The sequence below is a fragment of the Bufo gargarizans genome, chromosome 2 (assembly GCF_014858855.1).
Source record: "Bufo gargarizans isolate SCDJY-AF-19 chromosome 2, ASM1485885v1, whole genome shotgun sequence".
Lineage (NCBI taxonomy): Eukaryota > Metazoa > Chordata > Amphibia > Anura > Bufonidae > Bufo > Bufo gargarizans.
Window position 1 is genome coordinate 72,017,348 of NC_058081.1, and position 27,682 is coordinate 72,045,029.

At 43.8% G+C, this 27,682-nt stretch overlaps 1 protein-coding gene across 1 annotated transcript in view; it reads left to right on the forward strand.

The window, feature by feature from the left end:
• The window catches only part of DDX56 (DEAD-box helicase 56), a 41,812-nt gene extending 36,011 nt beyond the window's left edge, over window positions 1-5,801 (forward strand). The window contains exons 13-14 of the mRNA XM_044279184.1: window positions 1,316-1,410; window positions 4,253-5,801. Coding sequence (XP_044135119.1) covers window positions 1,316-1,410; window positions 4,253-4,339 — 182 coding nt within the window. The 3' untranslated portion in view covers window positions 4,340-5,801. The remainder of the gene's footprint in view (window positions 1-1,315; window positions 1,411-4,252) is intronic.
• The last annotated feature ends 21,881 nt before the right edge of the window (window positions 5,802-27,682 follow it).

Below are 27,682 nucleotides of genomic sequence, written 5' to 3' on the forward strand. Positions count from 1 at the left end.
GAATGGAGCGGTGGCTGTGCTTGTGCAGTGCGCTCTCCATTAATTTCTATGGGACTTCCTAAAACAGCAGAGTGCGCTCGCTCAGCTTTTTTTTTCGGAACTCCCATAGAAATGAATTGAGAGCATGCTGGGCATGAGTGGTCCGCTGACCCTCTCTACGGGGGCCCCGTTCTGGAGATAGGTGCGGGTCCCATCTGTAGAACCTGAACCTATCCTGACATTGGTGGTATATCCTAAGATGAGACAACCCCTTTAACTCTAGATGATTATGGGAAATCTGAATTGCTGTTAATGTGCATTGATTCCTGAAATCGGTAAAATCGCCAGCAAGCAGCATTTCCTCGTTATATCTGTTTCTGAGAGAGCTGGGAGACGAGCAGTACGGCCCCCATTACAGCTCCAGATGTCATCAGGCTCTTGCAGGCTTCGAAATAGCAGATCTTCCCAGGTATTGCAGTAATGGGTGACCTCCCCATATAAGCGTATAACATGGCAGGTTTGCAGATTCAGACTCTAGAAAAAAACTGGGTGACGACCAGTATGTCGCTAGTTCAGCACCCAGCTTTTCCAGGCAGATGTGTCCACACGTCCTGTTCAGATTTAAGGCTACTTTCACACTAGCGTTAATATTTTCCTGTATTGAGATCCGTCATGGGGTCTCAATACCGGAAAAAAAAACGCTTCCCCTTTGTCCCCATTCATTGTCAATGGGGACAAAACATAACGTAATGATCTAAAATGCATTCCGTTCTGTTTGGTTGCGTTCTCATACCGGAGAGCAAACCGCAGCATGCTGCGGTTTTCTTTCCATCCTGGGGTGTGGAGCAAGACGGATCTGTCATGACTCACAATGCAAGTAAATGGGGACGGATCCGTTTTCTGACACAATAGAAAATGGATGCCACTGCTCCTGTATTTTTGCTCTCTTTCTGTCTGTTTTAGATGAGCGTATTCACTCTGCGTGGGAGCAGCGTTTCCCGGATTGAACACTGCTTCTTTTTTAAGTGAACTTGTAGCATCAGAATGATTTATGATGCTGTGAATTGCTGCCTCGCCGCAGGTCTTCTGAACAGTAGTCAGGGCATTATATGACTACAGTTCAACAGTCTCGTGGTCCGGAAGGAATTCACAGCATCATAAACCATTCTGATGCTGCAGGGTTCAATCCAGGAAACTCTGCTCCCATGCGGAGTGCGTTTCCCAGACTACATACTCTTCTAAAACTGACCTTAGTGCTGCTTGTGTATACGGTACCACTGTGGTAATGTTCCTCAGCGGCTCCTTATTGACTGCCGCCTCATTTCTGTCGTTGCAGTTCCCCCTTCCTTGCGCTCTGTTGCAAATCCTTTACTAAAGAAAAAGAAGAGGAAAAGGATGCAGCCGGGTCCCTCCAGTGCTCCACCCAAAAAGGTGAGTGCTCCTCAACGGAAGGGGATCCATGACCCCAGAACCCGGTGGCAGGGTAGTTAAATGATCTCCATAGTGCTTTCCTATTATCCAGAAATACTCCTTTATTAGGCGTATTTCTGGAGCAGATTGCGGCACAATGGTTATTTGCGTCACAATCTGCGACTTTTCCCCGCTCACGCCTGGTCTAAAAAAAATTGGGCATGGTGGGGAAAGAGATGGGCGTTTTCTATGCCTGTTTTAGGCTTAGAAAATGGTCTTAATGTAATCCAGCAAGGAAGAGGTCTTACATTTAGATTGGCGCTGGATACGCCAAAGTCATGTAGTGGCAAGTGTCTCTACATAACTTCGTCGAATCCACCGCCAGCTATAATGGTTAAGACCGGCGTCTAAAACACCAGTCTTAATAAATGACCCCCTTATGTCCATGGTCTGCTATTTATAGTGAACTGCTGATTATGTGGCCTCTGACAAACGCTGGGCACAGCCAGCAAAAGCGGAAGGGGGCATGACGCCTTCTTAGTGCCGATGCCAGCGATCAGTAGTGGGCACAGTGATCAGACCCCCACTGTCTGGACTGTGATGGCATATCATAACAATATGCTGGCAATGTCTTAAAGGGGTTGTCCACTACTTTTTATATTGACAGCCGGTCCTAAGGATAGGCCATTGATATCTTATTGCAGGGGTCTGACACTCCACACCTCCGCCAATCAGCTGTTTGGTAGAACCTCTCATTCACTTCAATGGGAGCAGCACTGCAGTAACCAGCTTAGTCCGCCACACAATTCACAGAGCTATTGCAGAACAGCTACTACAGTCATGGGTGTCAAAATAAAAGCAATCAATATAAAAGTAGTTGAAAGTGGGAAAATCCCTTTAACCCCTTAGTGACCACTCATACGCCTTTTTTTCGGCGGTCACTAAGGGGCCTTAGGCTGGGCCGCTGTTTTTTACGGCGGCCCAGTCTAAGTGCTGCACGGGTCCTGCGGGGAGTGGGGGCCCAGCTCTTACATAAGAGCCGCGTCCCTGCTCTAACAGCCTGGACCGGCAGGGGTGCCGATCTGGGCTGTTTAAGACTTTACAATGGCGCCCGCTGCATGTAAAATGCTGACAGAGGGAGCAGACTCCCTCTGTCTCCCATCGACACCCCGCAAATGCGATCGCGGAGTGCTGATGTGTATGAAGGCTCGCTGGGGTCTCGTGTAGTCCCCAGACCAGCCTTGAGTAATTTCCAATGTCAATGTCAGAATAGCACTGATATTAAAATGCAATGCACTATAGGGATAATGCATTGCATTTTAAAATCAATCAGAATGTTGTTTGTTATAGTCCCCTTGTGGGACTATTAAAGGGCTTCTGTCACCCCACTAAACCTTTTTTTTTTTGCTTACTTATAATCCCTACACTGCGATTTATGGCTACATGATCTAATTAATCATTTTGGTCCAGTAGATTTTGTTAAAAACGTGCTTTTAAAATATGCAAATTACCTTGCTACCAGCAAGTAGGGCGGCTACTTGCTGGTAGCAGCCGCATCCTCCGATCGTAAAGACGCCCCCTCCGCATTGTGATTGACAGGGCCAGGGAACGGAATCGCCAGATTTTGAATGCAAACAGGCAGGGCCAGCAGAGAACGATCCCGTTCCCTGGCCCTGTCGATCACAATGTGGAGGGGGCGTCTTTACGATCGGAGGATGCGGCTGCTACCAGCAAGTAGCCGCCCTACTTGCTGGTAGCAAGGTAATTGGCATATTTTAAAAGCTTGTTTTAAACTAAATCTTCTGGACCAAAATGATTAATTAGATCATGTAGCCATAAATCGCAGTGTAGGGATTATAAGTAAGCAAAAAAAAAAAAAAAGTTTAGTGGGGGTGACAGAAGCCCTTTAAGTGGTAAAAATATAAAGATTTATTCAAATGTCCAATAAAAAAAAATCCAATAAAAAAAATGTTTACACTTTTTTTTTTTCCATTGAAAATACGCTTTTTCATGAAAAAAATTGCAAAAAAACCTCCCCCATATGTTTGGTATTGCCGCGTCTAACAACCCAGACCACATTAATATCGTAAACAAAAAATACATTATTGCTAATTTATTCTTTGTTGCCACTGAAAAAATTTAATAACAAGCGGTCAAAAAGCGCCATTTACTCCAAAATTATACCAATGAAAAATACAAGTTGACCCGCAAAAATCAGGCCCTCACACAACTCCATAGAAAAAAAAATAAAAAAGTTATAGCTCTTGGAAAGTGGCAATGCAAAATCATTTTTTTTTTTTTTAAAAAAAAGGGGTTTAGTGCAAAAAAAAGTTGTAAAACTGAAAAAAAAAAATTTATTTGGTATCAATGTAATCGTAGTGACCCAGAGAATAAAGATATTATGTTATTTATACTGAAAAATTAACGCCATAAAATGTATAACTTAAACAAAAAATTAATAAACGGCGCCATTAACTTGTCCCGCAAAAAACAAGCCCTCATAAAGCTATATAGACAAAAAAATAAAAAAGTTATAGCACTTGGAACGTAACAATGAATAAAGGAAGAAATCACTTGGTCAGTAAGGGGTTAAATGAGACTGGGCAGATTTGTGAAATGATGTAAAAAAAAAAAAAAATCAATCGCTGTACTGTGATTGTTATGGGCAGCAATGCCATTTTTGTTTTAGACAGCTTCATAAATCTGGGCAAATTTTTATAACTTTTTTTGTATTATTATGGTTTAGCCACCAGGTGGCGCTGAAAACTTTATCCGGTGGTTCAGTAGGTTCCAATGCCTGAATGCTAATACTCTTGTAGTGTGTTATCTAAATATTAAAGTGTATTCTCTTCTCCCATTACAGTTCAGGAAGACCCAGAACCCTCTACGTACTTTCAAATACACAAAAGGGACAAAGAAAACGGGTGCCAAGAAAAGAACGGAAACTTGAGCAACGTGACAATTAGGACTTCTGATTCAATTTCCTATAACGAGACTCCAAGTCTTTCCTCTGTGGGCGTCATAATGGACTTGAATGAACTGGCAGGGGCATTTCCTGCGCTCTGGACAGAGAGGATTTTGGTCATCACTTTCTAAAGAGCCTTTTATGCAGAGTTTATGTAAATAAATTCATATTTGTATGGGCAGAAGTTACACCCTCTTATTTCCAGTGGTTGCTTTAAGGGGTAGTTACACTTCAACAGTCCTTTCCGTTGTACTGTTTTATGTCTAAAGCTCCTATGCAGAGCTGTGTGTCTCCATGGTTACAGACTACAAACAAACCCTTGTGTGGTCTGATCCTGGAGAAGGTGACCTGACTGAAGGGGAGTAACACATGACTGCAGGATCAGACCACACAAAACTATTTGCAAGGTTGATGCATTTTTTTAAATTTTATTTTAGATGCATTAAAGAATAACCCCTTAGTGATCACCAATACACGTGGTGGTCACTAAGGGGCAATGGCCTTTGTACGACCCAGTCTAATGACTGCACGAGACTCAGCTTTCAGATGATAGCCAGAGTCCTGCTCTTCTGGCCTGGACCAGCAGAAGCGCAAATCCAGGCTGTTTAACCCCTTGGATGCCGCAATTAAAAGCGCTCATGGTATAAAAGCGGTTACAAATGAAGCGTATTCCCTTTTCTACACACCACAAATGAGGTCACGGGGTGCCAATGTCTGTTCACACAAGCTGGGGCCTAATGAAATCCCCAGGCCCGCTTGCAGCATGTCCTAGAAGGCCTGGCGCCTTCGTTAGGCCTCAGACTGCAGATGGCTGTGTAGCAATGACAGTAAGATAAATGACACTGCATGAACAGTGCCATGTATTTTGGAAGCGATCAAAAGATCGCCTATTATAGTCCCCATGTGGGAGTAATAAATGGTTAGAAAAAAAAAAATACAATACCATGTAAAAAATAAGCATTTTCTATTCCCATTAAAAAAAACGCTATTCATTAGAAAAAATAGCAAAAAATAAAATCCCCACTTATTTGGTATAGTCGCATCTGTAACGACCTGCACTATACAATTATCATGTAATTTATCCCATACAGTGAACGCAGTAGAAAAACAAAAGCCAGAATTGCTGTCTTTTTCTTATTCGCCACCAAAAAAACGGAGTGAAAATTGATCAAAAAGGGTTATGCACCCCAAAATGATACCAATGAAAACTACAAGTCGTCCCACAAAAATAAAGCCCTCATAGCTCCATAGAAAGAAAAAAAAAAAGAAAAATGGGTGGTGTGGCCGTGCAAAAAACATCTTATTTAATTTTTTTTAAAGAGAGGTTTTTATTGTGCAAAAGTAGAAAGAATTATATGTATTTGGTATTGCTGTAATCATACTGACCCAAAGAGTAAAGTTGTCATGTTATTTACACTGAAAAATTAATAAAAAAACTCAGTGGCAAGTATGACTTTTTTTTTTTTTTTTTTTATCCCCCCATCTCCCTCCCAGAAAGATTTAATAAAAGTTAATCGGTAAGTTATGTGCCCCCCAAAATGGAGCCATTAAACTACAACCTGTCCTACAAAAAACAGCCATATGGCAAAATCGACTTCAAATTAAAAAAAGTTAAAACTCTTGGAAGGCGCTAATAGAAAGAAAAAAAAAACAACCTTGGTCATTAAGGCCCAAAACAGGCTGGTCACTAAGGGGTTAAATAGTTGCAAAAGCTTTTTCGTCTTTCTAATGAAAAATAAAATCTGCATTCAGATTGTGCCGGTAAAGAGGACTCAGGGGGTTGGGTATGCTTGATTTCAGCATAGCCAAGGCTTTGTTCTAAAGGCAGATAAGCTGCTACCAGAGGTGACTGACAGCATCTCATTTCCCTCCCCATTTTCGCAGCATTCAGCCGACAGTTATCTAAGGTCTGTGGTCACCTTAAAGGGAAACTTCCATCAATATGTTTTCATCACATATTAACAACATAAATGTGAATATTCTGTGTAATAAAAAAAAAAAAAGCAGGCGGATGGATTTCTGGCTATACTATTTTTGAAGTCACTCCCGTGTATTCTGCTTCGTGTGTTGGCTTTTTAACTTCCTGTTTATTTGGATTTTAGCTCTGAAAACAGTCTGTTAACGCTCTGTCAGGCCATCGCAGCGGCCAGAGAGCGCAGCGGCCCGTGATGACTCCATTACAGCATCGCACATTACACTGATCTATGCTGTATCTCCTTGCAGATGGCATTGTTCCCCTCACAGTAGTAGTAAGCTGATGATGGGAAGTCTTATGATTTGTGTTGATTGCCATAGCAGGACGATATTTTAGAATTAATTTTCTATGGTATAGTGCTGTTGGAAAATAATTCAGAAAAAATGCTTGTTGATGAATATTGTGTTAAAAAAAACAAATCCCTCTTCCTGATGGAAGTGTTCCTTCATCATAGGACTGTTGATCACAGCTGGGAGGTCCTACACATAGGCGTGCGCACGGGGCGACCTGGGCACACCCTAATCAAGCCTGCTGGCCGGCGAATACTAATGTAGTGCTTCCATTTTGGAAGTGCTCATTAGTATTTGAGGACTAGGAAGTGGTGAACGCTATGTAATCACCGCTTCCTGGTCCTCGGCTATGCAGGGCTGCGCACAGTGTGAGGTGCTTTGTGACGTCACGCTGTGCGCGCCAGTTCCGAGTGCACAGCCGAGAGCCGACATCAGGAGGAAGAAAATCGCAGGCGGCGAGGAGCAGAGAGGTAAGTTTATTTTTTATTTTATTTTTATAAAAAATTAGGCTAATGGGGACTAATGAGGCATAAGGGCTGCTAATGGCATAAAGGCTATATATATATATATATATATATATATATATATATATATATATATATATGTATGTAGAGAATCGGACAGCACTCCAAGACTTGAAAAAAGTAGAAATCTTTATTCACCCATGTGAAAAATAATTGCAACGTTTCAGCTCACAATCGAGCCTTTCTCGAGAAAGGCTCGATTGTGAGCTGAAACGTTGCAATTATTTTTCACATGGGTGAATAAAGATTTCTACTTTTTTCAAGTCTTGGAGTGCTGTCCGATTCTCTACATATATAAGAAGGTGAAAGCTCATTCCTTTGGACATAGCACCTGAGCCATCAGACTGGTGCCGCCAAATCTCTTTTTCTGCTATATATATATATAATGTGTGTATGTATGGTGTTTGTGCTTTAGGGGTGCACACCCTAATGAAATCGGCTGCGCACGCCTATGGTCCTACACCCTGAGTGCTAACCAGAGCCTCTTCCTAGACTAGTGATGTCACATTTAATGGTTTTGTGGGCTGGTTGTAGCTCAGTCCCATTCAAGTGACTGAGGCTCAGCTGCAACACTAAACAGGGTCCCTATCCAGTTGACGGTGCTGTGCCTGGTGAGCTGCAAGGAGGCTGTGGAGCTCACACGGCAATCGCACTGCTGTAGAACTACAACTACCAGCCATGACTACTATAGAATATCCAGATGAGCCTTCCTCCCTCCTTGGCAGGTGCAGCCTAGTTGCATGCTCCCAGTTACTGATCTTTGACACACTTTGCCCCGTCCTAGAGCTGGAGACCTGCTATCTTCACGAGTAGCGCTGATAAGATGGTCCAGTTATCTGCTCCACGTCCTATCTTCTCAGATCATCTTGGTCCCCTGGCTTCATGTTTAGCGTTCTCACCTTGTACTAACCCGCTGGCAATGAGGATGATTCCAGAAGATAAGATTATATTCTGCTTGCTGTCCTTGCCCTGCTGTGCCAAATGACTTCTATTGCTGATAAAGTCTACAGCCAAGGTGTGCTGATCTCTAATACAGTCTATTGGGTGTATTCCAAGATGTCCTCAGAGCCTTCTCTCCAGGAAGGAGCTGTGCAGTTACTCTTCAAAGTGGATATATTCACACACTGCGGCACCCTACATCTGGATGGGCTTGTTCTTGCAGCAAGCACACGGATTTCTGAAAGCCCCATTCATATGCTTGAGACAATCTGCTGTGTGAGAATGCACTGAAAAGTACTGTAGAAATAAATGCTGAAAGTGAGCAAAAAGAATTGTACCATTGTATTACTAAATATATATATATATATATATATATACACACACACACACTACAGAGGACCGTATACGGTGTATATACTATAAAGGACAGTATACTGCTACAGCTGGATCTGGATAGATTGGAGGCTTGGGCATAGAAGTGGCAGATGAGGTTTAACTGCCTCCAGACCGCCTAACGCAGGATCACGTGCCGGAGGCAGTCGATTAATTCCTCATTGACGCGCCGGCGTGAGATTTCCTGTGACCGCGCGCACACAGGCACTGCAGGTAAGCGAGTGGATCTACAGCCTGCCAGCGGCGATCGTTCGCTGGCAGGCTGTAGATGCGATTTATTTTTTAACCCCTAACAGGTATATTAGACGCTGTTTTGATAACAGCGTCTAATATACCTGCTACCTGGTCCTCTTATTACAGGACAGCTCTGTAATAAGTAGCACCAAGCACCACACTACACTACACTTCACTCCACCCCCCCACTCCAAGACTTGAAAAAAGTAGAAATCTTTATTCACCCATTCGCTGAGGGGCATATTGAATCCATGAAAGATTGAACTTTTTGTGCCAAGTTAGCGGAAAGGGAAACTTAGTGAGAAAAAAATAAATAAAAAATCAATTTCTGCTAACTTGTGCCCCCAAAAAATCTTCTATGAACTCGCCATGCCCCTCATTGAATACCTTGGGGTGTCTTCTTTCCAAAATGGGGTCACTTGTGGGGTATTTAAACTGCCCTGGCATTTTAGGGGCCCTAAAGTGTGGGAAGTCTGGGATCCAAATGTCTAAAAATGCCCTCCTAAAAGGAATTTGGCCCCCTTTGCGCATCTAGGTTGCAAAAAAGTGTCACACATGTGGTATCGCCGTACTCAGGAGAAGTAGGGCAATGTGTTTTGGGGGTGTCTTTTTACATATACCCATGCTGGGTGAGAGAAATATCTCTCTAAAAGACAACTTTTCCCATTTTTTTTTTATACAAAGTTGTCATTTGACAGAGATATTTATCTCACCCAGCATGGGCATGTGTAAAAAGACACCCCAAAACACATTGCCCGACTTTTCCTGAGTACGGCGATACCACATGTGTGACACTTTTTTGCAGCCTAGGTGGGCAAAGGCGCCCACATTCCAAAGAGCACCTTTAGGATTTAACAGGGCATTTTTTACACATTTTGATTTCAAACTACTTCTCACGCGTTAGGGCCCTTAAAATGCCTGGGCAGTATAACTACCCCACAAGTGACCCCATTTTTGAAAGAAGACACCCCAAGGTATTTCGTGATGGGCATAGTGAGTCCATGGAAGCTTTTATTTGTTGTCACAAGTTAGTGGAATATGAGACTTTGTAAGGAACAAAATAAATAATAAAATCATCATTTTCTGCTAACTTGTGACAAAAAATAAAAAGTTCTATGAACTCACTATGCCCATCAGCGAATACCTTAGGGTGTCTACTTTCCGAAATTGGGTCATTTGTGGGGTTTTTCTGCTGTCTGGGCATTGTAGAACCTCAGGAAACATGACAGGTGCTCAGAAAGTCAGAGCTGCTTCAAAAAGCGGAAATTCACATTTTTGTACCATAGTTTGCAAACACTATAACTTTTACCCAAACCATTTTTTTTTTTTACCTAAACATTTTTGTTTTATCAAAGACATGTAGAACAATACATTTTGAGAACAATTTATATAGAAATGTAGTTTTTTTGGAAAATTTTTACAATTGAAAGTGAAAAATGTCATTTTTTTGCAAAAATTTACTCTCCTCCTCTCTCCTTTTCCACTGCGGCTGCGCGGTAAAATTCGTAGCGGGCGCAGTGGAAAAGGAGAGAGGAGGAGAGTAAACGGGCGGGCAGAGGCACACGGAGGGCGGGGTTATGAGCCGTTGAGGAGGTGCTGCCTGGGGCTCGGACGATTGAGACGCCGCCCTGGGCACTTGAGAGGGCGCATTTACAGAATCTTAAAAGTTCATTTTTGGCTGAAAGAAAACTCCATTAGATACAACAAAGGTACCGTTTTTAAGTTCTCGGTGGCACATATAACGCTATTTAATCAGTCTAATGTGCTCAAATGTGGTGACAGACTCCCTTTAAGCTAGGGGAGCTGAGGTGGTTAACACTGACAATTGTAAGGTCATGCACATGGGAAGGAATAATGCAAGTCACCGGTACATACTAAATGGTAAAACACTAGAGCTTGCACACGACCGTATGTATTTTGTGGTCCGCAAAATTTAGATCCCCAAAAAATACAGATGACGTCTGTGTGCATTCCGTATTTTGCGGAACTGAGCAGCTGGCCCCTGATAGAATAGCACTATCCATGTCTGTAATGCGGACAATAATAGGACATATTCTATTTTTTTTGCGGAATGGAAATACAGACATAAGGAAACAGAATGCAGTAACTTCTGTTTTTTTTTTGCGGACCAACTGAAATAAATGGTTCCGTATACGGTCCGCAAAAAAACCGGAATGGACACAGAAAAAATATACGTTCGTGTGCGGGAGCCCTAACACTGACATGGAAAAGGACTTAGTCCCCTTGCACACAAGCGAGTATTTATTTTAATGGGTCTGTGTACATGAGCGTTGGTTTTCACGCATCACTTGTGTGTTGCTTGAAAATCGCAGCATGTTCTATATTCTGCGATTTTCATGCAATTCTGGCCCCATAGAAGTGAATGGGGCTGCGTGAAAATCGCATCACATCCGTAAGCAAGTGCGGATGCAATGCGTTTTTCATGGATGGTTGCTAAGAGATGTTGTTTGTAAACATTCCTTTTTTTAAAATCACGCATTAAATCACATTTCACCCACGTGATAAAAACTGAACTGAACGCGATTGCAAACAAAACTGAATGGACTTGCGAAATTGCACATTTTTCACTGAACACATCCGGACCTAATCCGCTCATGCTCGTCTGCAAGGGGCCTTAGGAATTTTAATGAACAGCAAACTACTCTGTAGAAACCAGTGTCAGGCAGCTGCTGCCAAGGCCAATAAGATAATGGGTTGCATCAGAAGGGGCATAGATGCCCGTGATGAGAACATAGTCCTACCACTTTACAAATCACTAGTCAGACCACACATGGAGTACTGTGTACAGTTCTGGGCTCCTGTGAACAAGGCAGACATAGCAGAGCTGGAGAGGGTTCAGAGGAGGGCAACTAAAGTAATAACTGGAATGGGGCAACTACAGTACCCTGAAAGATTATCAAAATTAGGGTTATTCACTTTAGAAAAAAGGGGGGAGACCTAATAACTATGTATAAATATATCAGGGGACAGTACAGAGATCTCTCCCATCATCTATTTATCCCCAGGACTGTGACTGTGACGAGGGGACATCCTCTGCGTCTGGAGGAAAGAAGGTTTGTACACAAACATAGAAGAGGATTCTTTATGGTGAGAGCGGTGAGACTATGGAACTCTCTGCCTGAGGAGGTGGTGATGGTGAGTACAATAAAGGCTACCATGAGTAACACACTACGCCCCCAGGGAATCAAATCCTGCAGTGCCAGACGTGTCCCCCTGCTTAGGCCAGTACATGTCCGGGACGGTCTGACGTTTGCTAGAGAGCATTTGGATGATCCAGAAGAGGATTGGGAGAATGTCATATGGGCAGATGAAACCAAAGTAGAACTTTTTGGTAAAAACTGAACTCGTCATGTTTGGAGGAGAAAGAATGCTAAGTTGCATCCAAAGAACACCATACCTACTGTGAAGCATGGGGGTGGAAACATCATGCTTTGGGGCTGTTTTTCTGCAAAGGCACCAGGACGACTGATCCATGTAAAGGAAAGAATGAATGGGGCCATGTATTGTGAGATTTTGAGTGAAAACCTCCTTCCATCAGCAACGGCATTGAAGATGAAACGTGGCTGGGTCTTTCAGCATGACAATGATCCCAAACACACCGCCCGGGCAACGAAGGAGTGGCTTCATGAGAAGCATTTTAAGGTCCTGGAGTGGCCTAGCCAGTCTCCAGATTTCAACCCCATAGAAAACCTTTGGAGGGAGTTGAAAGTCCGTGTTGGCCAGCGACAGCCCCAAAACATCACTGCTCTAGAGGAGATCTGCATGGAGGAATGGGCCAAAATACCTTGAGAAGACTTACAGAAAACGTTTGACCCCTGTCATTGCCAACAAAGGGTATATAACAAAGTATTGAGATTAACTTTTGTTATTGACCAAATACTTATTTTCTATCATAATTTGTAAATAAATTCTTTAAAAATCAGACAATGTGATTTTTCTGTCTCTCATAGTTGAGATATACCTATGATGAAAATGACAGGCCTCTCTTGCGTATGACTTGTGAATACTTGTTTTATTTGATGTGTAATTTGTGGATTGTCAGCCATCTTGATTCCTTCTCTGCTTTTCCTAATGAATCCTACATTTCCCATCATGCCTGGCTTTGCGGAGACAGAGGGGCAGAGTCTCGCCACAATGCCCTGCTCTGTATAATTACAGCCATGACAGATTAGTGACACAGCTGATGCCCCCTCACGCTGCAGTCTCCATGTTTTCCTATGTGATGCAGCTTGAGCCTGTCTGCTCTCTCTGCCCCCTCATCTCTCTCCCCTGTCAGCTCTTACATGCAAGAGGCAGGGAGTTTAGTGTTAAGCTACATCCCATAGAACTACACTGGAGAGTCTGCACACACAGATAGTACAGACAGTGTGAGTCAGGAGTTTTATATAACTGCAGCTAATCACTGTATACACGACCTGCTAAATATCTGCATTCTGGTCCGTTTGATAAGGGGGACATTATATCTTCAACACAATGCAGAGATATACAGAGGAGTGTTAGGAGAGGCTGAGAACTGCCAGGATGGATTTGAATGGTGATGATGTCATCCTGTAGTTCACAGGAAGTTAGCTACGGGAGAGAGACCTAGTTCCTGTTTACACATTAGAGCAAGAAGTCAAACTTGAGATCACCTGATCAGGTTTCCATAATGAAAAGGTTCTTAATGTATGGATGTAACTGAGTTAGGCTACTTTCACACCTATGTTTTTGCCTGATCTGGCAGTCATCAGCAAAAAATGCTTCTGTTACTGATAATAAAACCATCTGCATCTGTTATGAACGGATCCGGTTGTATTATCTTTAACAGAGCAATGACGGATCCGGCGTGAACTCCATTAAAAGTCAATGGGGACGGATCCGTTTTCTATTGAGTCAGAGATAAGGGACCCTCCCCCATCGACTTGCATTGTGGGTCATGTCGGATCCGTTTTGCTCCCTATCCCAAGATGGAAAGAAAACCGCAGTTTGCTGCGGTTTGCTCTCCGGTATGGGAACGCAACCAAACGGAACGGAATGCATTTTGGAGCACTCAGTTTTGTTCACTTACATTTACAGAACAGAAGTGTTTTTCTCTGGTATTGAGACCCTGTGGCTTAAGTGTGAAAGTAGCCTTAGGGTGTACCAAATTACATAGTTGCCAACTGTTCTGAATTTTCAGAGACAATCCCTGCAAATTCATGCATTCCTGGGCCAAAAAATGGGTGGGATCACAAAACGTTTGAGATATTTGATTTGTGAATTTCAGAATGAACCTAAAATGCACTTTAACCTTTACAGGTGAACTTAAAGGGGTTGTCCGAGCTATGAAAAAAATATATAGCACTGTAAATCTGAGGGTCAGCAATATACAACTAAGCTAAGGAAGTTTTAGGTAAAAAAAAATTCTATTTCCTAATTTCCCTGGTTTTCTTCTGGCCCTTTGTTTACCTGCAGTAACAACAATCTCTTAGGTTATCCTCATGAATATCTGTGTCCCTCTCCCTGCTCTGCTAAGGGATTAAATACAAGTGCTGCCCTGAGTGACATGTCTGCCTGGTGGGAGACTCAGCAGCATGTTGTATGTGTAGGACTACAAGTCCCAGCTGTACAATGACACTGCTGATACACACAGGATCTCCCCCCTACCTGTTCTCGTGCAATGCTCTGCAGAACTCCTCTAGTCTGTCAGCTCCTGTGCCCAGCATTTGTCTCCTCACTGCCTGCAGCTACTCAGTAAAGCCTTCAGCCCTTAGTCTGTGCTACTGAAGGGGTTAAAGTTTTTTTCTGAATAATCCAGGGAGAGAGCAGCAGACGGCAGCACAGTGATAGCAGTGCAGGGGGGCGTGGCCAGCACAGCAACGTCTCGTGTACAGACCCGTATCTGCTCTCTCAGGCTTGTGCACGAAACATCATTAGAGCAGGGAGAGAAGCTGACATTACAGGTCATGTGACCCTCAGTGAAATCTAAGAAAGCAGCAACTGGAGATAAAGTAAGTCCATGGTAAAGCTGTTACATTTGATTAGTTAGAAACATACAAAGAACAAAAAAATAACTCAGACAACCCCTTTAATGTGACCTTCTCTAAACTTTTGAATGCACATGTCCAACTGTTCAACATTTCAGTAATTTTTGCACAACTTGCTGTTCTCTAACATGGAGCTTAACGGCAAAATTAGAATTGGTATTTAAACAGTCCTTCTCATCATGCTGATCACATTTTGATATCATGAGACCAAGACACCTAACAACCAACAGTACCTCGCTATTGCCAGACTTCAAGCAGGATGTTCTCAGATGGAAGTGGCCACTGAGCTTAGAGTGTCACAAAGTGTCATCAGCAGGTTGCTACAGAGAGACTGGAAAAGTCACAGAAAGACATAGAAGTGACTATCCTTTGGCCACATGCCACACTGATGATCACTTCATTGTGAACAATGCCCTGCGGAACCAGATGATGAATGTCACATCACTTCTGGCACATTTAAGGGAGGTGAGAGGCACCCAAGCGTCACATCAGACCATTCGAAACCGTTTACATCAGCGTGGTCTGCGTGCTAGACAACCTGCAAGGGTACCTGACCACAGGCATCATCATCTTGGGACCTCAAATGGAGTGGCCTACACATTCTCCAGACCTAAATCCCATTGAAAACATATAGGATCAGCTGAGTCACTGTGTAGAGGCTCGTAACTCTGTACCCCACTACCTCCATGGCCTGAGGGCCGCCCTTAACCTCCTCTGGACCGCCTAACGCACGGATGCGTCCTGGAGGCGGTCGATTCATTCCTCCTGGACGCATCCGTGCGTCATCTCGCGAGACGCTATTTAGTCACCAGCCTGCCAGCCAATGATCGTTGCTGGCAGGCTGGCGATTTTTTTAATCTCCATTCAGAAGCCATATAACACCTTATATTTGTAAATATAATGTGTTAAATGGCTTCCCTGCTCCTCTGCTGGTCCTTTTCGTCGGTTGGTCTCAGCAGATTAGCAGACATCACAGTGAGTAGCACCAAACACCACACATAGCCCCAGATCACCCCCCAGCACCCCAATTAACCCCTTGATCACCCCTTCTTGCCCCTGTCAATCACTAGTGAAAGGGAAAAAAGTGATCAGTGTAAACTGACACTTTTTTTTTTTCACTGGTATTGACTGTTAGGTTTTAGAGGATAGTTTAGGCCCCTTGGTTAGGTAGTTAGCGATCGGTTAGCGCCCAGCCCACCGCACCGCAGTCACTGATTCGCTGATTAGCGTATCGCTAATCAGCTTTTGTACTTTTATAGTATCTGTAAGTGATCAGAACTGATCAAAGTCAGATCTATAATAGTATTAGTGTCGCCTTAGCTCGCCCTCCACCCAAAACGCAGTGTTTGCCCACACGTGCGTTCACCCACGCCCGCCCCGCCGCAGTGACAAAAAAAAAAATTTTTTTGATCACTGCACAATCACTTTACACGCACTGCGGCGATAAAAAAAAATCAGTTTTGATATTTTTTATCAACCGCAGCGGCCTCCGGTACTTCGCTAGCCTCCCATTTGTAAGACAGGCTTGCTTTTTTTCTTGGGTAGTCTCAGGGAATACCCCTAAATTTAGTAGCTCAAATGTCAAACAGGGGGTATTCTTCTGAAGAGGCCTGCAGGCTTCTGACCCAGTCGGATGAGGAATGGGAACCCTCATCTGATAAATCTAGCGGGTCAGAATATGAACCTGTAGAAAGCAGTGGCAGTCTGACTCAAAGTTCGGACGAGGAGGTTGAGGTCCCTGATAGCACCAGGCGTACCCGGCCCCGTGTCGCTAGACCACAGGTTGCGCAGGATCCGCTTCAAGGGCAGCAGAGTGGGGCTGACGTTGTCGGATTACGCGATGAGGCATACACCAGCAGCGCAGCCCATCCTGGACCTAGTACCAGCACTGCCGTACAACATGGTGAAGTGGCGAGCACCAGAAGGGCAGTTGAAGCTGGTACGGTGGCACGTGCAGTAGTTACCCCGTCGCAGCCACAGCACAGACAGGCCCGTAGAGCCCCTAGAATCCCTGAGGTGCTGGCAAACCCTGATTGGCAGTCCCCATCTTCAGCCGCACCAGTAGTTCCCCCTTTCACCGCCCAGTCTGGAGTTCGGGTTGAGACAGCTCAGATCGGTTCGGCCCTGGGATTTTTTGAGCTGTTCTTGACTGCGGAGCTCTTGGACTTAGTTGTGGCAGAAACAAATCGGTATGCCACTCAATTTATATCCGCCAACCCGGGAAGCTTTTATGCCCAGCCTTTCCGGTGGAAACCAGTCCAAGTTTCCGAAATTTAAATTTTTCTGGGCCTTCTCCTCAACATGGGTCTAACCAAAAAGCATGAATTGCGGTCATATTGGTCCACGAACCCAATTTATCACATGCCCATGTTCTCTGCTGCCATGTCCAGGGCACGATTTGAGGCCATCCTGCGTTTCCTGCACTTTAGCGACAACACCACCTCCCGTCCCAGAGGCCACCCAGCTTTTGACCGGCTCCACAAAATTCGGCCCCTCATAGACCACTTCAACCAGAAATTTGCAGATTTGTATACCCCTGAGCAAATCATCTGCGTAGACGAGTCCCTTATACATTTTACCGGGCGCCTTGGCTTCAAACAATACATCCCAAGCAAGTGCGCCCGGTATGGGGTCAAATTGTATAAGCTCTGTGAAAGGGCCACAGGCTATACCCACAAATTTCGGATCTATGAGGGAAAAGATCAGACCCTGGAGCCGGTCGGTTGCACTGACTACCTGGGGAGCAGTGGGAAGACAGTCTGGGACTTGGTGTCACCCTTATTTGGCAAGGGGTACCATCTTTATGTGGACAATTTCTACACAAGTGTGGCCCTCTTCAGGCAGTTGTTCCTAGAACAGATTGGCTGCTGTGGCACCGCGCAAACTAGTCGCGCAGGCTTCCCCCAACGGCTCGTTACCACCCGTCTTGCAAGGGGGGAGAGGGCTGCCTTGTGTAACCAAGAACTGCTCGCGGTGAAATGGAGAGACAAGCGTGACGTTTACATGCTCTCCTCCATTCACGCAGACACGACAATCCAAATTGAGCGAGCAACCCGTGTCATTGAAAAGCCCCTCTCAGTCCACGACTATAACCTTCACATGGGAGGGGTGGACTTCGATGACCAGATGTTGGCTCCGTATTTAGTTTCCCGACGCACCAGACGCTGGTATAAGAAGGTGTCTGTATATTTGATTCAATTGGCTGCATATAATAGTTTTGTTCTCTACAGTAAGGCTGGGAGAACAGGATCCTTCCTCAAATTTCAGGAAGAGATCATCGAGAACCTCCTGTATCCAGGAGGTTCCGTGGCCCCATCCACCAGTGTAGTTAGCTGTCTACACGAGCGACATTTCCCCAATGTCGTTGCTGGTACCTCAAACCGACCACCACCCTGAAAAAAATGTCGTGTCTGTAGCAGGAGTATAATAAGGCGTGACACCTGCTATTTCTGTCCTGACTGTCCTGACCACCCTGCCCTATGCTTAGGGGAGTGTTTCCGGAAGTACCACACACAGGTACACTTAGCATAGGGATTGCATCTCAGAGGACAGGTACACAGGGCTATTAGGGCCCATTCACACAGAGCTGCTGAAAACCTCTCCTTTCACCTGGGACAAAGTGCATAATGTACTTCGCCACATCTTTGGGCGATTTGCGCTTTGCACATTGTCCCATGGGGAAGGAGAGGTTTGTCCTAAAAAGGTAAAAAAAAAAAAAAACACCAGTAAGCAAAAAAGTTAACGTTCAGTTCCAAAAGTTAAATAAAGTTTATATGTTCTGTTCAAAGGTTATTATAAAGTTAATAAAATTTATTGCGTTGCGGCCTGGTTTTTTCTTTTTTGTTTAGTTTTTTTTACCTTCCAGGTGGACCAACCGATCGACCAGCTGCAGCACCGATGTGCATTCTGACAGAAGCATTGCGCTGCTGTCAGATTACTCCTCTGCAGTAAAAGATACGTTTACCGAGGCATACGAGCTGAGGAGGAGGCGGTGTTCATATGCTTTGGCAAACACTTTGTATATAAAAAAATAAATAAAAAAATACCGGCAATGATTTATTCATCCACTTTCCGCTAACTTGGGACAAAAATTTAAATCTTTCATGGACTCAATATGCCCCTCAGCGAATACCTTGGGGTGTCTTCTTTCCAAAATGGGGTCAGTTGTGGGGTGTTTGTACTGCCCTGGCATTTGAGGGTCTCCGCAATCATTACATGTATGGCCAGCATTAGGAGTTTCTGCTATTCTCCTTATATTGAGCATACAGGCAATGAGATTTTTTTTTTCCCTCTGGGCTGAAAGAAAAAATGAACGGCACAGATTTCTTCATTCGCATCGATCAATGTGGATGAAAAAATCTCTGCCCAAAAAAAAAAAAGGAGGAGAAAGGCGTCTGCCAGGACATAGGAGCTCCGCCCAACATCCATACCCACTTAGTATTTCCGTTCCGCTGAAAGATAGAACTTGTCCTATTATTGCCCGCAAATAACGATCCGTGGCTTCATTCAAGTCAAGGGTTCCGCAAAATATAGAATGCATCCGTATGTTTTCCGTATGCTTTTCCGTTTTTGCGGAACCATCTATTCAAAATTTTATGCCCAGCTCAATTTGATTAGGTACTTACTATTTGAAGCAGTAATGGCGGTTATCAGGTCCACAAACTCTTCCAGCTCAACAACACCAGAAAAGCAGATAACATGACATTTCATTTGTAATGTCAGCCTGCCCTTTCATTAGCTTGCGCTGGACCTTGACTGCTATACGGCTCATTAATGTTTGTCTCCACGTAATAATAACTACATGTTATATAAAATCACACCACGTTTATAGTCTAATAAAGAGCTTTATCTTGATGGCCACTGGTTATGTTTTTTTAGCTTTTACTGTCCTTATCAGTGTTCATTCTTAAAGGGATCCTACACTGAGTCTAATGAGTCTCAGGATTTGCGTATAGGTACAGTAGGTCTGCGGCTAGTAGGTGCACTGCGGGGAGGGTGCCTATTAAAGGGAAAATGACATAGAAATACAATCAAACAGTCACAGTGCTATCGAAATTAGAAGAGGACATCCAGGGAGAATCAAGGGGAGGTGTACTGAGACGTGTGCCACAATTTGTTTCTTAAGGAGAGGCAATATTTTATAACCACTCATAAATTTAAGAGATTTTCCGACCTGTATTTTTTATTTTATTTTTTAAAGGATCTGAATGGCATAAAAAAGTGAAACCTTAATGATACCTCCTGTACCTACTTTGATACTTTTGGCTGGTTTCTTGCAACCCTTAGGTCCCTTGCAGACGAGCGTGTCCGGATTAGGTCCAGATGCATTGCATCTGCAATAAGGGAAAATCGTGCGAGTAAGTACGCAATTGCAGTCAGTTTTGACTGCGATTGCATTCCGATATTCAGTTTTTATCGCGCGGGTGCAATGCGTTTCGCACGCGCGTGATAAAAAACTGACTGTGGTACCCAGACCCGAACCTGGACTTCTTTACTGGAGTTCGGGTTTGGGATCGGTGTTCTGTATATTTTATTATTTTTCATTGTAACATGGTTATAATGGAAAATAATAGCATTGTTTAATTCAGAATGCTTAGTAAAAGGTCCATTGTAGGGTTAAAAAAAAAAAAAAGAAATTTAACTCACCTCATCCACTTGAACGCGCAGCCGGGCTGGTCTTCTTTCTTCTTTCTTCTTCTTCTTGCAGGACCTGGCTGGAAAAGGACCTTCGGTGACATCATCTCGCTCACCACGTGGTGAGCGCGGTGATGTCAGCGCAGGTCCTGCTGAATGAAGATAGAAGATTTCTATCTTTATTCAGCAGGACCTGCGCTAATGTCACTGCGCTCACCACATGGTGAGAGCGATGATGTCACCTAAGGTCCTTTTCCAGCCAGGTCCTGCAAGAAGAAGAAGAAGAGGAAGAAGAAAGAAGACCAGCCTGGCTGCGCGATCAAGTGGATGAGGTGAGTTCCATTTTTTTTTTTATCCTGCATCATAGAGTGTCAAAGGGCATCTATCAGCAGATTTGTGTCTATGAAACTGGCTGACCTGTTACATGTGCACTTGGCAGCTGAAGGCATCTGTGTTGGTCTAATGTTCATATGTGCCCGCATTGCTGAGAAAAATGATGTTTTCATGTATGCAAATGAGCCTCTAGGAGCAACGGGGGTGTTACCATTACACCTAGAGGCTCTGCTCTCTCTGCAACTGCCGCATCCTCTGCACTTTGATTGACAGGGCCAGGGGTGATCACTTTTTCACTGCCTGGTCCTGTCAATTAAAGTGCAGAGCGCGTGACAGTTGCAGAGAGAGCAGAGCCTCTAGGTGTAACAGCAACGCCCCTGTTGCTCCTAGAAGCTCATTAGCATACATATAAAAAAAAAAAAGTGCACATGGAACAGGTCGGCCAGTGTCATAGGTACAAAACTGCTGACAGATTTCATAGTAATTGTATAATGAGATTAAAAAGTAAAATAAAAAGTTTTGCTAAAAATGTACTAGCTTCTCACACTACAGTAATAACCTAAAGAATTAAAGGGGATGTGCCATGAACTACTTTTCACTCTAAAGTTCTGTGTGCGGTCCGCAGTTTTTGTGGCTCCATAGAAATGAACGGATCCAAAGCTGCTTTACCTGCCCTTGTGCCTGAAAGAAACACTTGGGCCAAAAGGGATTTTCTTCCCCTTCCAACAAAATATTGAGTCTTCCAGACAGCGAGTCCGTTTTTTTGTTTTGTTAACCCTACATGTCAAGGCCGGCAAAACCAACTCCACAGTGTGACCCTACCAAACCACTCCCAATATCAGCTTCACTCCTAGGGAAGGGGATAATTCCCATACAGAAGCTTAGGACCCTTTTACATGCTGCGATTTTCACACAACGCACAAGTGATGCCTGAAATGTGCGGACCGCACATTGCCGGCACTAATAGAATATGCCTATTCTTGTCCGCAATTACGGACAAGAATAGGACATGTTCTATTTTTTTCGGGAACAGAATTGCAGACCCGGAAGTGCGGGTCCGCAATTCCGTATCTGGGCAGCACATCATGCTGCCCCATAGAAATGAATGGGTCCGCAATTCCTTGCGGAACGAAATTGCGGACGTGTGAATGGACCCTAAAGGTGCTCATTTGCAGGTGAACACATTTTTCATGCAGCACCTAAAATCCTAATTTGTCAGTAGCACATCACTTTATTAAATAGGGGTGGGGTGGGGTGTGCTGCTGATGTGGGGCTGGTCGCAGTCAGGTTCGTTCATCTCCATACAGAGGGAATGATTGGCTCATGTGAATGCAGCTGAACAAGCGGTGACGGACGGTAAATGGTGCCATACGGTCGGCAAAACTGATCATCTGATCATTGATTGTATGTGGAGGTTTTATCTAATCTAAGGATCTGGGGCATCAAACCCCAGCAATCACCATATAAACCAATTAGCCTTATCAGAGAATGTGGCCTGACATAGGCTTCGTACTCCACAGAGATGTCAAGGCTTCAGATAAGATGTAAGAAATGATAGAGATTAAAGATGTCAAGAGCACCTGCACGAATATTACTTGAGGTGGTGATAATGCACGGCACGTGAAATAACTATTTCTCCCGATTCCACAATAAACCTGCTCCGCGCCGCTGGGTAATAGTTTTAACAATGCAAGAGAAAGGAGCCAAGATCCCGGGTAGATATTGGTGTTTTTAAATTCTCTATCAGGTTAAGAATAAATGTGCATTTCAAAAACTTACTCATTCAAAAGCCTCATATGAAGTTCATTTATTTAGTAGAAAAAGAAAACCAGTCAGAGGGGAATCAGTTATCTGTTACCTAAAAATGATGTACGCGCAGACACTACTGTCTCCCTGCCTCCACTCGTTAATGATGTAGGCACAGACACTACTGTCTCCCTGCCTCCACCCGTTAATGATGTAGGCGCAGACACTACTGTCTCCCTGCCTCCACCCGTTAATGATGTACGCGCAGACACTACTGTCTCCCTGCCTCCACCCGTTAATGATGTAGGCGCAGACACTACTGTCTCCCTGCCTCCACCCGTTAATGATGTAGGCGCAGACACTACTGTCTCCCTGCCTCCACCCGTTAATGATGTAGGCGCAGACACTACTGTCTCCCTGCCTCCACCCGTTAATGATGTAGGCGCAGACACTACTGTCTCCCTGCCTCCACCCGTTAATGATGTAGGCGCAGACACTACTGTCTCCCTGCCTCCACCCGTTAATGATGTACGCGCAGACACTACTGTCTCCCTGCCTCCACCCGTTAATGATGTAGGCGCAGACACTACTGTCTCCCTGCCTCCACCCGTTAATGATGTAGGCGCAGACACTACTGTCTCCCTGCCTCCACCCGTTAATGATGTAGGCGCAGACACTACTGTCTCCCTGCCTCCACCCGTTAATGATGTAGGCACAGACAGTACTGTGTCCCTGCCTCCACCCGTTAATGATGTAGGCGCAGACACTACTGTCTCCCTGCCTCCACCCGTTAATGATGTACGCGCAGACACTACTGTCTCCCTGCCTCCACCCGTTAATGATGTAGGCGCAGACACTACTGTCTCCCTGCCTCCACCCGTTAATGATGTAGGCGCAGACACTACTGTCTCCCTGCCTCCACCCGTTAATGATGTAGGCGCAGACACTACTGTCTCCCTGCCTCCACCCGTTAATGATGTAGGCGCAGACACTACTGTCTCCCTGCCTCCACCCGTTAATGATGTAGGCACAGACAGTACTGTGTCCCTGCCTCCACCCGTTAATGATGTAGGCACAGATACAATTGTTGAATTACTGCCTGATAGGAACGTTAAAATAAAATAACAAAACTTGATTGTGTCATTTCTAAAATAGGAATCAGAGACTAACACTCAAGTGGCGAGTGTATCAGGCTAGAGTGTCACCCCTTCAATTTGGGGGAATAACATACGTCCTATAAATTATATTTCCCAGCCCCACAATTATTTAGTGGAGTATAGGAAGGCGTATTATTCGACACTCTATAACTATAGTGGCACTGATAATATTAGTATTAACACCAGTGCTGGTATAGGGCATGGATCGAGGTGCCTCCTATATTGACAGGCATACACCCTAAGATAGTAGCACTGATAATGTTGATATTAACATCGGTGCTACTAGAGGATATGGATCAAGGTGCCTTCTATAGTGTCAGGCGCACACCTTATACATTATCCACATCACCCTATCCACATACTGCCAAAACAAGGCTGCATGCAGGGCAGCCAAAGAGTATGTCAGTCCAATGTATGCTGCAGCTCGATTTGGACTGAACTACTGAATGAGCTAAAGCACACCCCCTAGATAGTAATCTCCCTGCCTATGCAATTGTCTCGGCCTCTACCTTTTAAGCTAGTATTCTTACTTCATTAAAATGGCACACTCTGGTGTTTAATCTGTATAGTAATGTGCATGTCCACCTACTGAGGTGGTCGGACATGTTCAGTTCCATCCTTCAACTGCCACTAGCTGTATCCACTGTTAGATGTTGTAACAGTTACAGGGAAAGAGCTGCAGGACAGAGGGCACACTCCCTGAGCTGTGATAGGGGGATAGCTGCAGCAGGAAGGAAACATCCCTCCCCCCTCCCGAGCTGTCATTGGGAGAGAACTACAGCAGGAAGGAAATACAGTTGCAAGAAAAAGTATGTGAACCCTTGGATTTAATAACTGGTTGAACCTCCTTTGGCAGCAATAACTTCAACCAAACGTTTCCTGTAGTTGCAGATCAGACGTGCACAACGGTCAGGAGTAATTCTTGACCATTCCTCTTTACAGAACTGTTTCAGTTCAGCAATTTTCTTGGGATGTCTGGTGTGAATCGCTTTCTTGAGGTCATGCCGCAGCATCTCAATCGGGTTGAGGTCAGGACTCTGACTGGGTCACTCCAGAAGGCGTATTTTCTTCTGTTTAAGCCATTCTGTTGTTGATTTACTTCTATGCTTTGGGTCGTTGTCCTGTTGCAACATCCATCTTCTGTTGAGCTTCAGCTGGTGGACAGGTGGCCTTAAGTTCTCCTGCAAAATGTCTTGATAAACTTGGGAATTCATTTTTCCTTCGATTATAGCAATCCGTCCAGGCCCTGACGCAGCAAAGCGGCCCCAAACCATGATGCCCACACCATACTTCACAGCTGGAATGAGGTTTTGATGTTGGTGTGCTGTGCCTCTTTTTCTCCACACATAGTGTTGTGTGTTTATTCTAAACAACTCAACTTTGGTTTCATCTGTCCACCGAATATTTTGCCAGTACTGCTGTGGAACATCCAGGTGCTCTTTTGCAAACGGTAAACGTGCAGCAATGGGGTTTTTTGAATAGCAGTGGCTTCCTCTGTGGTATCCTCCCATGAAATCCATTCTTGTTTAGTGTTTTACGTATTGTAAATTCGCTAACAGGGATGTTGGCATATGCCAGAGACTTTTGTAAGTCTTTAGCTGACACTCTAGGATTCTTCTTCACCTCATTGAGCAGTCTGCGCTGTGCTCTTGCAGTCATCTTTACAGGACGGCCACTCCTAGGTAGAGTAGCAGCTGTGCTGAACATTCTCCATTTATAGACAATTTGTCTTACCGTGGACTGATGAACAGCAAGGCTTTTGGAGATACTTTTATAACCCTTTCCAGCTTTATGCAAGTCAACAATTCTTGAATCTTAGGTCTTCTGAGAGCTCTTTTGTGCGAGGCATCATTCACATCAGGCAATGCTTCTTGTGAAAAGCAAACCCAGAACTGGTGTGTATTTTTTATAGAGCAGGGCAGCTGTAACCAACACATCCAATCTCATCTCATTGATTGGACTTCAGTTGGCTGACACCGCACTCCAATTAGCTCTTGGAGATGTCACTAGTCTAGGGGTTCACATACTTTTTCCACCTGCACTGTGAATGTTTGCATGGTGTGTTCAATAAAAACATGGAAACATTTAATTCTTTGTGTGTTATTAGTTTAAGCAGACTGTGATTGTCTATTGTTGTGACTAAGATGAAGATCAGATCACATTTTATGACCAAATTGTGCAGAAATCCATATAATTCCAAAGGGTTCACATACTTTTTCTTGCAACTGTATATCCTGATAAAAGACACGGACTCAGAGTAATTGGAGCAATGCACGGTGAGATCTCTGGATCCATGTGAGGTACAGGGCTGGTTCTAGCTTTGTTAGAAAGAGATGTCATGTACTATATGATGTCTGATTCATTTCTTACATCAATCATGGGATAACCCTTTTAATCATGTGTGCACAGTTACTGCTGTCTCCCCGTCTCTACCTGCTGGGGATAAACATTTGTGTATGAAAAATCATAATCTCTGTATGAACAACCAATTATAATTCTACGATAAATGTCATATTTATATATTTTCAACTAAAAACCTTTAGAGCTATGGTTTTTAAATGCAGTTGTTGATAAAAATGAAAAGAATATAATATCCAGATGTCAATTATGACACAGAAAAGAAGGACTTTACCTTTAATGCATACTTTGATTGCAGAACGGGAAACGTTTGGCAAAGGGCTCAATGTTCTGATTAAATGTAAGTACTGTACTGGATGGATTTATTTGACACAATCGTGCGGAGAATGATAAAAACTGATATTGTGATATGAAATTAAAAAAACGATAGCTATTCATGTCACATGGACTTTCCTGTGCCAATGGCTTGTTCAGTTTAAATTAATGAGTTATTCTTATTAATAATTACAAACCTACTGGCAGAGGTGTCACACTGTTAAAAAAGCAAAGTCTAAATCGGTAGTAATGCAGCCGTGAATGAAGTTCAATAATACACATCTTATTCCCAAACACAATGCAACAGCGTACTGGGAGGAGCGCTATATATATGACACCGATAATCCCTTTGGTGATTGTATAGAGTGGTATGGCAGATACATCGATGACCTGTTATTCATTTGGTCTGCCGATGTATCTGCCATACCCTCTTTCCTGCAATATCTCAATGGTAATCTTTATGGCTTGCGGTTTGTTGGAGCACATGATGGCTACAAAATTAATTTTCTGGATGTAACTCTGACGGGTATTCCGGGACAGACAATATGCACCCGAACATACCGTAAACCCATAGCGGGAAATACAGTACTGCGAGCTGACAGCCATCATCCTCTCCACACAATAAAAGCCATTCCAGTAGGGGAGATGATCAGAGCCAGGCGCAATTGCAGCAGGGACTCTGACTTCTATGAGGAGATACAAACAATTGCCAACAGACTACAGGATAGAGGTTATCCACTGTGGATGACCGAAAGGGCATCTAATATAGCCAAGGGAAAAAAACGGCAAAATTTGTTATTTGGATCCCCCTTAAATCACAAAAAATCTAACAGAAAAGAATGTAATAGAGAAAAAACTGCTGAAAATAGACAGGAGAGTGAAAACGGAATCAAACCAGATCATGAGGATAAATCCACCAATATCCCAACACTTGTACTAACCTTCAGCAACCAATTCTCTATAATAGAAAAAGCGGTCTCCAAGTGCATTCCCATCTTGTATGAGGATCCACAATTATATAAAATACTAAGGGGAGGACACAGAGTAGTATCCAAGAGACCTGCGTCTTTGGCTGCCTCACTGTCTCCTTCTTGTTTCAGTTTAAAATCAGTGGGAAAATCACGGACATGCTGGTTGCGATATACAGGCTTTTCACGATGTGGCAGCTCCCCATGCAGAGCTTGCAATTATGTTACCCCAAAAAAACAATTCCAAGATTCTGAAGGTACCAATAAATATCATATTAAAACTTACATTAACTGTAATACATCAGGGATTATATACATTATTGAATGTGAGGAATGCCGGCTAATATATGTGGGTTGTTCAACCAGAAAATTTAAAGTGAGGCTGTTGGAGCACATTAATTATATATTAAATCCTGCATATGTTAATATCTCAAGT